Here is an 11,777-nt window from a genome sequence, read left to right as displayed (position 1 = left end):
TAAGCCTCTAGTATTGTGTGTTGAGTGTTTCTTCCTTCTTATTGTCCAAAAAACGAGCTTCTTACTAAAAACGTGTGAATTGGCCTATTGTTACACAATACTTGCGGTAAATTGGTGCAGAACTTTTGGTGTATGTTTGACACCTTTATCTGTCTGCTTTTAGAAAATTAAAACCCAAACCCAGGACTTAATACACACAGACAAATTATCCTGTGTGTTATTAATCTAAATTGTTGTTGTTTCTAGTGTATATCATCCAACAGATGATTGTTAATAGGGAAACAGCTAAATTGTTGCTCCTTAACCAACCTGATTATTGTATGAGATTATAAAAGACCAAATAGCCCCAAAATGGCAGCAACTGGTACTCCACCCACAGGTATTAGACATACTCCCTTTAAAAAATGTTTTTTGAAGCCTTGTTTAAGATTTAACAGTTGTTGTTCTTGTTTTCTCTGTGAAGGCAAGAAAGGAAAGAAGAAGTCAAAAAATACCAAAACTTTATCACTGAATGACTTCTTGGGGGATATTTCATCCCCTGGCGTGATAAACTGGGCTGATGAAACAGAAGAAGAAGGCCAATCAGTAAACAGCTGTAAGTTCCAATAATTTGTAGTAATATATTTTTACCTACCATAATTGTTTGATTGCAAGCCACATCTTGTCAAATATTTTACCCTACCAATTATGCAGGTTCTTATTGCTGTGCCAATATTTTTAACACTGTCACCAATCTGCAATTCCACACTAATTGAGTTCAATTTGTTTGCATGTGTACATATTTTACATTAATTTCTTAATATCATAACATGGTGATAACAATCAAGGGCAGTTTGCATTATTTCATTAACATCTCAACATGTTGCTTTCAGTCAAGTGCGACTTATAATTAAAAGTGGCTTACAATCAAGTAATTACTTATGTGTATTTACTATTTATAATGTACAAACAATAAACAATAAAATTGCACCTTTGGCCAATTATTGCATCAGAATTTAAATTAATATTATTTACCCTCTATTTATTTCCAAAAATTATTGGTGTGTTTCAGCTTTGACATATCAGAGCACATCCAACCCTCGTCAAATAACTTTGCCTACTGCGCCAAGAGCTGCAAGATCTGTGTCAGTTGATGCAAGTAGAATTCCTGAGAATGGACCCTACAAAGCTTTTGTGGGGAATTTGCCATACGAGGCAAATGATGACATGCTGCATGAATTTTTCAAAGGACTGGATGTAGGTTGCATATATAGTTAATAGCAATACCATTGTTTTGCAGCCACACAGCAAAACCATGTTAAACACTTCAAATGACTCATTGAGTTGTCACTAAACCTTTGGTAACGCTTTGTATGTGTGTCACCACTCACATAAACATTCTATTAAATCTGAAAAAGTCTTGGTGCCTTAAACAATTGCAAATATAATTGTTAGGGGACACTCAATGCTTGAATTAACTTTTAGGTATTCATACTCACTATTTAGATGTCGATTTTTATGGTTCTTTTGTCAATACTACCTGAGATTTTTTGATTTTTTTAACCATTTCAACTGTTATATATATGTATTTGCAGATTTTGAATGTCCGATTGCCTGAAGAGAATGGAAGGTTTAAAGGTTTTGGTTATGTTGAATTTGCTGACAAAGCTAACCTCATCAAAGCTTTGGAAATGAATGAGGAAACATTTCAACGAAGAACGATAAGGATTGACATAGCTGATAACCAAAACAAAGGTAACAACTAGACCTAAATCCAGTGTTTCATACCGGAACGAAATAAATAATTTTTGGCTCAAATACCAGAACGAAATACCGAAATAAAAAATATTCAAAATACCGTTATTTTTTATTCCGGTATTTCGTTCTGGACATTTGACATGATACAATTGCTGAAAATTTCGCGCTGTTAGGCTATAATAAAAATTGAAGCTCCTACAATTTACATCCGTTCGACCATCATTGACAAATGTTATGTGACGTAACAACTACCGACACTAATTCTTGTGTGTTGCAACTTTCATCCTTTTTGGCTTAATAATTGCAAAGACCACAAAAGAAATGTTCGTTTGTTAAGACCGAAATAACGAAAAATACCGTTATAAATTTATTTCGGTCAGACCGGAACGAAATGAAAATATCGGTCCAGAACGAAATAACGAAATAAATAATTTGCTCAGAATGAATAACGTTATTTGGTTTCGTTCCATTCCACTATGAATCACTGCCTAAATCAATCCACTTAACATATGTATTTTTATTTTTTTGTATTGTATTAATTTGAGACTGAAAATGGTATATAGAAGTACAGAAACATTACACTAGTGCCACAGAATCGGGAAACGGCTGCAAAAACCTCGCGGTTGAAAATACGCCAATGGTAAAATTTGTACATAAAAAGGAAATAATATTATAAGACGCAGCAGATAATATTTTGGAAAAAAAACCGTATAGCATACATAAATAAGGTCTTTTTTACAAGATTATTTTTGAGAGATTGGTGCCGACTCAGTGATGAATTCACATATGTTTCCTGTAAACATTAAACTGACAGACTGCAAACAGACAGGATGCTGGCCTGTCGGTTTAGTGAAATTCCTTGTTATAAAATAATAATTACTGGTTGTATTGTTTACTCATATATATACATTTACTAAAGCATGTCATTTATAAACAATTTTTTAAATAAACATCGTCCAAATACAAAAATTAAGCATTGCTAAAAATACCTGTATTAGTTAAAGGTAGTGATGGGACGACTACCCGGTACTCGGTGGGTACTCAGCATCAAACGATTAGAGTGGTATCGATACACTCGTACTCGGTATCGAAATATTTTGTCTCAGTTTTCGATATCAAGATGCGAGTAATGAAGGCCGATTTACACCATAAGAATACAGGCAACTTTATGCCAAAATTTGCTTCAGACTTTTAAAATTATTGGAAAAAAAAATTGGAAAAAAGTTCCGCCACGTTATGTATATCTTTTTCGCTATCACGTGGAGATTTCATTTTTCGGCATGTGTGTGTGCACGCCTGTACCCCGACCATGGCTGATAAATTAGCCAGTGATATACAACCAACTACAATACTACACTTAAGTACTCGGTTTCGAAGGTATATACATGTGGTACTCGGTATCGGTACTCGCTTCAAAACCTGGTATCGTCCTACCACTAGGTAAAGGGAGATATATTTCCCAATTTTAATTTCAAATTTTGTTTGCAGCTGACAGTGGTCCATGGGGCCGGGACAGGTATGGAAGCAACAGCAGTGGACCAGACCCGACCGCTGGCAACTGGAGGCGGTCATCACAAGAAACAACTCAATCAAGTTTTGATAGAAGAGGTAAACTTTATATTTGTATAATATGACGCAAAATAGTAACTGTGTTAACAAGCCTTAAATCTTTGACTGGCGTTTTTACAGGGCTCATAACTTCTATTGTTGTGTGTGTTGGTGGCTCAGCCTGGTCAGGGTATTGTGACATCACACATTAGTCATACTAAACTTAATGACATCTTGTTTTAAGCAATTTAGATTTCTGATCCTTATGTCAAAGTTTAAACTTTTGCTCCCCCAGATGTTTAGTAGAAACTAATTATGTGTTGAATCCTAGTTTTAATGACTGATTTATACACAAAATATTAAAACGTGTTTTTGGTCCTGTTTTTACTATTGGTTGCTGTAAAAACAAATTATAAATACACAAATACATAAAGGCCTGATGTGCCATTTGAAAATTGTAGAATTTGTTTTGATGCTTAAAACAACAAGGATAGACACAATCTTTGTTCTGGCATTATTTTTGCACTGTGTCACCTCAAATCAAATCATGCAGACATAGTATATATATCATTTTATCTTTTTTTAAAGACTTTTTAGTTAATTTTCTGTTTGTTACAAAGACAATGACTATCGTGGCATGGACAGGCATCGTGGTGATAGTTATGGTGATTACGGGCACGGAGACCGTTATGGAGACCAACGTCGTCAAAGATACGATGGACATTATGATAGGGGTCAACGACCTTCTAACAGTCGAGGTGTCGTGTAGGGATATAGCTGCATGCATTTTCTGTAGCTTGTTCAAATGAAAATGAACATGTATAGAAATTTAGGGAAAAGCATTGTATCTGTATGCAGACTTCTAACCATATGTTTTTATTGTAGGATCATCCCGTGATTATGGTTCAGAAAGTGGATCTTGGAGATCTGGTTTTTCAAGTGATCAGGTTTGTAAGACAAGGCATGGCTAAGACATAGTTTACATCAGGGGTGCACAATCTGTGAGTGGGTAAACAAATGGAACCCCTCACAGTCACAAATATGTATGGTGACATGATAAACATTTAGGACTCGTTGAGTTCAATCTTTAGATACAGTTAGAAATCAATTTGAATTTTTGGTGCAAGTCGATAAAATGTCATTTTCTTTATCTTATACTTATGACCAAAAATAGACACTTGGCGGCTGTTGGTGAAATAAGGACATCTAATGCAGCTAAATGGCAAAAAGGTTGCGCATCCATGGTGTAGACCAGGGGTCACCAAACTTTTTCCACTGCTGGCCGGATAAGTGTAATAATGATTTGTGCGGGCAGCATAGTTTACAGCGCCATGTTTCCAAACTTAGATCGCGAGGTGATTCTTATGCTAGCGCCAAGATATGGTCTTTTTACAATCCCATTTAAAATCTGCTAATGCGACTGTCAAACTGAATAGTTAGTCTCATCTTACGAGCAATGTTTGTTTATTATGTCGCAAGTAACAAAAGAAGGCAATTGTTTGAGCACAATTAACACTCGTAGTGTTGTTTGTGACGTAACAAACCGGCTTTGAATCAATCCTGGGCGTTGTAGCCTAATATTAATTCTACATATCGCAGAAAGAAACCTTTCGTAAGGAGTAGATTAATTTTTGAATGTCACATAGTTATCAATACGACTTGGCAAACCAAAAAATTTGGTCGGGCCGGATGAAATGACTTCCGGATCTGGCCCGCGGGCCGTAGTTTGGGGACCCCTGGTGTAGACCAGTGATTTTTTAACACTATTGTGTTACAAGGGATTTTGTGTATTGTGTTGCAAGGGACAAATAAGTAGAATTTTTTATGGTGTGCATTGTGCAACAGTCATCTTGTGTTTAAAAATTTGAAGACAAATATGACTGTATGTGTGTTTGACAATAAAAACCTCTTGACCTTGATTGCCAAAAGCAGTCTTACCAGTCATAATATTTTTGCGAATTAATTTCTGTTAAGTTTCACCTATAAAATTTGCGACTGTATTGTATGTACAATCACATGTTAGTCTAGATGTCAGACAACTAAAAAGCCAAATTATGTTTGTTTTCACATTCAGTACCAAAGAAGACCAAGCGATGATAGATACAACTCTGGATATAGCCGTGACAGGGGTTACAACAGACAAAGAAGTGGTGATTATAATCAGCCACAAGAACCTTCACGGGAAAGACCACAGCTTAAACTGCAACCAAGACAGAAACCCGTTGCTGATGAAAATGCATCTACCAGGTTGTTAATTTATCCTATAGTCCCCGATAGTTGAATATGGTTATAACTAACAACTTTATAATTATGTGTGGTTTATGCATTTTGAATCGTATGTGAAATAAGGGTTGGAGAGTCTCCAAAACCACCCAATTTTTGAGATTGCAATCCAAAACAAAGCTTTTTGTTGGCCTTGCACAATTTTGCTGTTTTTTAACCCAAGTGTAAAATATTGTAGTGGATACATTATTTAAATAAGCCATAGTGCATGTGTAACTGGCAAAAAGAAATTGTCACCCTAGAACAGAAATAGGGTCATAAGTATATTATTTTCAAAACGCAAAGAGAAGTGTACATTTTTTAAAATATTAGCTCGATTCTGTTTATGCACCACATGATCTGGATAGAATGTACTTAACATTTGGACTCAAAATGTTTACTGAACATATATTTCAAGTGAACAAATACGTTCTTGGTGTATTGCTAGGTCATCTTCCATATTTGGAAGTGCAAAACCTGTAGACACAACTGCCAAAGAGAGGGAAATTGAGGAAAAAATTGGCAAGAAGGAAACGTAAATTTTTGTTGTCATTGTTTTAATAAATTTGACCAAGTGCCTTAGCAGTGTTTCACCACAGTGTGGCCTGTGAGATCATGCACAAAACTTCACCTGTTTTTTTTTTTCAATTCGTTTTTCTGTCATACATTTAACCATGATGTTGGAGTTTTAAGTTTCTTCAGCTAAAGTCTAGTAAAAATGTAGTATGGAATGCATATTACCACTTAAGGACATTGGTGCATTTTAGATAGGGCATGGGTAATAAAGTTGGGCAAAATGCTAACTATTTTATATTCACATTTTTTTCAGAAATGTAAAAGAACCTGTTGCTGAAAAAAAGTAAGTATACAGTAATATTAATTGAATTGAGTATAAATTGTGGTTAAAAGTGGATATTAAACATGTTATTTTGTAGATCAACCAACATATTTGGAAGTGCAAAGCCAGTTGACACTGCAGCAAGAGAACGAGAAATGGAAGAAAAAATTGCTGCGCAAGAAAGGGAAATACTAGAACTGTAAATACCAACACATTAAAAATACATAGTTAGCCACTATTTTCGTTATTTTCCTATGTGTTTCATCGCCCTTGTTGCTTTATAACAACTTGTTTCAATTTAATTTATGTCATTACCCTAAAGAAGGTCTCGTACAGGACATCGAAAAGGTGGCATATTGTAATAAAAACTTCTGAAAGGGCTACAAATTTGTTAATACATTATTCCCGACAGCAAAAGTTTATTTATTAACCCACCATATTGCAGGGCAAAGCAGAAGTCACCCACACAGCCAAAATCAGTGTCTGTGTTTGGAGATGCAAAACCAGTGGACACTGCTGCTCGAGAGCGTGCAATCGAAGAGAAATTGAGAAGACAGGAACAACAGTACCTGCAAGAGTTCGGTGATGATAGGCAAGTTGTGAAGCTTGTTCAAAAAACTTGCTTTACCAATTACAAATGCAATGCAACCTATATATTGATGTAATTAGTGTAAAAAAGATGGATAAAATATAAAATAAGTTTTTTGGGGGATACTTGCTGTGGCATATTTGGAAAGTGAACTTTTGTAAAAGAATGTGTTTCTGTTTTAGATATGTACATGTTGTTAAGTGTTGCATTAGAAATGTATATGTTTTAGAAGAACTTGTCGTTTTTCTTTTTCAGCATACTTATTACACATCCAGAATTAGAAATATAATTTAAACTAACTTTAAAATTTTCGTCTTTTTTCAAGAAGAACATGTATTTCACATATGGAATTAGAAATATTATTTAAATACCCATATATCGTCTTTTCTAAGCATATGTATTACACACACGGAAGTAGCAATTTAATTTATGATAAACTGTTGTTTAGTCTTTACTACAGATGTAAAAATTTATTAATTCAAATTTTTTTCCATGTGTTCTGTAGAGGCGAACCACAGAGAAATCGTGGTCGCCGAACGAGCGAGAGAAGTGACGATTACCAGGTGAAATCCCCTAGAAGGTCAAGGACGTCATCGACGAGGTCAAGTGAGGATCAGGATGGTAAGAGGACTTTGCATTGTTTGAGATGCCAGACTGCTTTCAAAAAAAAAAGCGAATCAATTAATAACAGGAGGCTATACCAATTTGCTGCACTGGTTTTTCCTTTTGGTAATGCAGTTCTAGCGACGTCCTATAGGATACCGCTCGCCTTGTTTCAAATTAGCATGTTTTGAATATCGTATGGCTTGTCTGTTTTTTGTTGTTGTAACTTGGTTTGCCAAAGGAAATTTTGTTTGTGCCGCAGAAAACAAGAAAACACAAACGAAACCAAGGGTACCAATTATTTTGCTCTTTAAAAAAAATGTAGATGCGCTGAACAACGTCAACAGTAACGAATGTCTCTTCAAAAATGTTGTTTTATTTGACTGAAATATTCTTTTACCAGCTTAACAGTTGTTACAGATTGTTAAACAAGAACGGTTTTTCATAAATCTTGTCTCATTTCAGTCGTTTCACCGCAAGGTCACGGAAGCCGAAAACCGTCTGGTTCCGAACAACGCAAAGCTGAATACAAACCCGCCCCGGTACCCAAGGAAAGTCCCTGGGGAAAGAAGAAATTCACCTCAGATCAGGCTCCTTCGGGTGTGTGGCAATTTGTTGTCCATGTTTGTAGTTCTATATTCACAATAACGCAATCTAGTTTATGGATTCAGTCTCATAGATATGTGGTTACGAAAGATATTGTTTAAGCTTCAAGACATATAACCCTATCATACAGTGTATGATGTGTATGTGTTTCTAGAACGTGCAATACTGGCCGGAAAAAAATTTCTTTTTTTAATATGAGGCACTATATCTTACGTCTGAACTGCGTGAGGAAATACTCATACCCACACAAATGATTTTAGCGTCAACCACAGCCGGATTCTGGTCATAACGATGGTATCTTTTATTTCGTCAAACGTTTGAGAACGAAAAATAGTACGGCCTTGCATATGCTTACAAACTATACTTGTGTTGTTGCTAGGTGGGTCGCCACCTAACGCATGGAAGAGAGATGAGCCGAAAAACATGACTGAGCATCGCGGGGAGCGAGAGGAGGCGGAGGGAAATTGTCAGGAGGAGGAGGAGGACAGGTAGTCTGACGTCATGCACGCTGGGGGTTGGGAAAGTTGCCCCAAAAATTTATTTGTACATTTGATGCGGCCCTGTTGGTGTTTGAGATATTTTTTGATGTTCGCCTTTTTCGTATTTGAACTGTATTGAACTGCTGTTGGGGAAGGGATAAACCGAGCCAGTACCCGAGTACATTGCCATGGAGGTCTTCTGTCGGACAAAGACCACGAACAATCGCTGTTTTTCGCCAATAAATTTACCAGGGCGCAATGCGACTGGGCTAATCGTGAAAATTGTAAAGCACCTCTTAGTTTTTAGAAGTTTCATGCGATTATCGAAACCTGATTTGAACTCGGGTATTGGCTCGACTCAAAAGGCGGAAATCTTAGAACTACTAACTTTGAACTTAAGTTTGTCAAATTCTTTCGAGATTGTCATTTAAAGTCATCATAGGTGAAAATCTTGTTTTAATACTCTGGTAATCGATTTTCGACACTGAATTGAGCGACATGCACAGAGAACGATACAAAAACGTACTGGTAACGACGTTCAAAATTTGAAAGCAGTGGTACTTTTTTCTATGAGGATCCAAATTGTTTTCTGTATTTCAGCACTTTTTAATTTCCCAGCCATAACGCTAAAACCAATAATAAGCATATAAATTCAATGTAATTCCATGGAATCAGAAATTTTGATATTCCCTTCTGTAAATAATATTCCCTTCTGTAAACAACATGACATTACGGCGTAAAACCTGTATTGAGCATTTGTACGACTTCAACAGACGGCCAGAAGGTGCCGCTGTCGAGGAGAGTTCTCTTCAGGCACGCAATGAACCAGGTGATGGAAGAGAATCGATTGAATCCGCGCAACAACAGCCGAGAACTCATTACGCGGCGAATCGTCAACCGCCAACACAGCATGATCGCAGAAGCAACGAAAGAAAATATTCTGACCGCGGTGGCGGAATGGTAAGTCCACTGGGACATCGATGTTGAATTGAATATACCGAAATATAATTTCCTTGCCAAGCCATGTTGTCTTTCCGTGGCCTTTGTTCCTGAATTCTCGAATAAAAGCCAATCTTTTATGCGACTCAAATGTTTATAAACGGGTGTAACTGATGTAACCTTATATCACTGATGATGGCATGATCAGGTTTTTTTAAGGTTTGGTTTGGGTGACCGCTAAGTAGTTTTAAGAGACCGCAAGTGTTTCATTTAAATACCAAAAACTGTAGTTGTAGTTGCAAGTCCAAATTTTGGGAAACCGCTGGAGAAATCCCCCAAAACACTGGGCATGATCACTTGCCCGAAACGTTGGAATAACAAAGCATGTCGCGCTTTTGACTGTTATTTTCCCATAGACAGATCCGTGTATAGTGTTCCAAAGGCCAATACTTTTTTAATTAGATTTAGATTTTTTGATGGTAGGATCACAGAACTTTAACAAAATCTTTTACTTCAAACAAAACAAAATGTACGCTTTAATTTTTTTTCCCAAAAAACGCTTTGAACTTACGGAGAGTTCAAAAACTTATAATGTGTATTGTTCTTATTTCTAAAGTTTGCTGCGAAAAGTTAAAGTTATCGTTTTCCACAGCAGGGACGCAGACCGTACCAAGGTGGTGGACGTGGACAAGCATCAAACCGTGACCAGGATTTCCATGCCAACCGTCGTCGTGGTGACGGCGATAGTGAAAGTTACAGAGGTGATCGCCATCAAACATCGAACAGGAATCGACGGGAAAACCGCGGATCAAGGTAAATTTTTGTGTTGGTCGTTTAAAAAAAATTTTAAAAATGCAACAAACACTTATATTGTAACACTAGGTCTGGCCATATTTTTATGGAACACATATTGCCGATATGTTTTATTAACTTTTTATCTGTGGTGCTTATAACAGAAGTGATGCATCGGAGAGAAAAAGAGATTCGAGTGGGGATTCTAGGCCAGAATGCGACAGACCTGATGCACGTAAGTTGTGTACATGAGGATATATTGTTCCCGGGCAAGCGCTGTTAAACCAAGAGCGACCCGGAAAAGCTACTTGAAACGTCCAATATGTTGTTGGTTTGTGCCAAACTGGTTTCCGATCGTGAGAAGGGAAACTACATCTAAGCCTAATTTTTTGCTGATATTGTATTTAATAATCAAGACGTAAGTATACGAAAGTAAGTAATTTCACAAAACTAAACCTGTCCCCACGTATGTCACAGCTGGACAGGAGCAGCCCACTAGGAAACCAGGAAAGCAACAAAGATTACGTCCCGCAGCGCCTCCAGTGGCGAACGAACAACCGGTGAACTTTGTGACGCACAGCAAGTTTGCTTTACTTGCGGTCGACGACAGTGATGACGACGCCGTCGCCGAGTGAACTCTTTCTCTCTGGCGCCACCAAACGTTCATTTCGCGGCTGCCGGGGCCGACATTTGCGGTGGACTGATTCTTATGTGCTTGGGTAATTGTTTAGCTGATGCGGCGGCCATTGTGGACGGGTGCGCGTTTTTATAGTCACCTGTGATTAAAATGTTTGTTTTTTGATGACTTTGTTCCCGCCTATGAAATATAATTCACGTACGTTGCCACAGTAAAAACACGAGACCATGGAGCCGGCCACCGTTTTATTTGCAGCATACGATTTTCGCCGTCCCTAGTTTTTTCTGCATCCTATAGATATGTCCCAGCTGGTGCTTTTAACTTCGAAACCCCTCGATAACCGCCAATGGACCACAAATCGGAAAAAGGTTTTGGAATTACCTTTATCGTTTGCTGAGTTGGTTGGTTGTTCAGCCTTTGGTGTTTTTTCTTCAGCAAACCACTTGTTTTAGTCTTAAAGATAATTTATGCCTTGGGTCTTGTTGGTTTTTGGTGGGTTGTTTTGTTATGACAGGCCCTAACTCGGCCCCACATGTAAATTTTGTTTCGCCCGCAAAAGGCGACAGAGCTTGTATATGAAGTGAAATGCGCGACGGTTGATGAATAAAGGGTCGTTGAGAGACGTTGTATTTTGCTATTGTCGGAGTAGAATAATTTACCTTAACTCGCCATCACAAAACTAAGTTGTAGGCTATATTGGAAGACCTGGCTGTAGTTACACCATTCAACCATGGGTTTGTGTTGCTA

The 11,777-nt window shown here is 37.3% G+C and overlaps 1 protein-coding gene across 4 annotated transcripts; it reads left to right on the top strand.

Moving 5' to 3' along the window:
• Window positions 1–225: 225 nt before the first annotated feature.
• Window positions 226–11,652, top strand: LOC145222585 (uncharacterized). 4 transcript variants are annotated; one of them, XM_080088735.1, is made up of 19 exons: window positions 226–379; window positions 464–595; window positions 1,052–1,236; window positions 1,575–1,734; window positions 3,226–3,345; window positions 3,906–4,043; window positions 4,171–4,232; window positions 5,360–5,532; window positions 5,996–6,082; window positions 6,377–6,406; window positions 6,483–6,584; window positions 6,831–6,977; window positions 7,480–7,595; window positions 8,043–8,177; window positions 8,563–8,671; window positions 9,436–9,622; window positions 10,257–10,414; window positions 10,558–10,628; window positions 10,871–11,652. In XM_080088735.1, the coding sequence occupies exons 1-19, from the start codon at window positions 352–354 to the stop codon at window positions 11,026–11,028; spliced, it is 2,298 nt and encodes a 765-aa protein (XP_079944861.1). In that variant the 5' UTR covers window positions 226–351; the 3' UTR covers window positions 11,029–11,652. The 4 variants fall into 4 exon arrangements, with proteins under 4 accessions (XP_079944861.1, XP_079944860.1, XP_079944863.1 ...); XM_080088734.1 differs by having other exon boundaries at window positions 10,254–10,414; XM_080088737.1 differs by lacking the exon at window positions 5,996–6,082 and having other exon boundaries at window positions 10,254–10,414.
• The last annotated feature ends 125 nt before the right edge of the window (window positions 11,653–11,777 follow it).

The sequence above is a fragment of the Phallusia mammillata genome, chromosome 4 (genome assembly GCF_965637545.1).
Source record: "Phallusia mammillata chromosome 4, kaPhaMamm4.hap1.1, whole genome shotgun sequence".
NCBI classification, from domain to species: domain Eukaryota; kingdom Metazoa; phylum Chordata; class Ascidiacea; order Phlebobranchia; family Ascidiidae; genus Phallusia; species Phallusia mammillata.
This window is presented reverse-complemented; position numbering and strand designations above follow the sequence as displayed.

Excerpts from the sequence above, each read along its gene's own strand:
- LOC145222585 (XM_080088734.1), top strand. The coding sequence starts at position 352 with ATGGCAGCAACTGGTACTCCACCCACAG. Across the intron at positions 6,083-6,376 it reads AAAATTGGCAAGAAGGAAAC|AAATGTAAAAGAACCTGTTG; the intron begins GTAAATTTTTGT and ends CATTTTTTTCAG. Across the intron at positions 10,415-10,557 it reads CGGGAAAACCGCGGATCAAG|AAGTGATGCATCGGAGAGAA; the intron begins GTAAATTTTTGT and ends TGCTTATAACAG.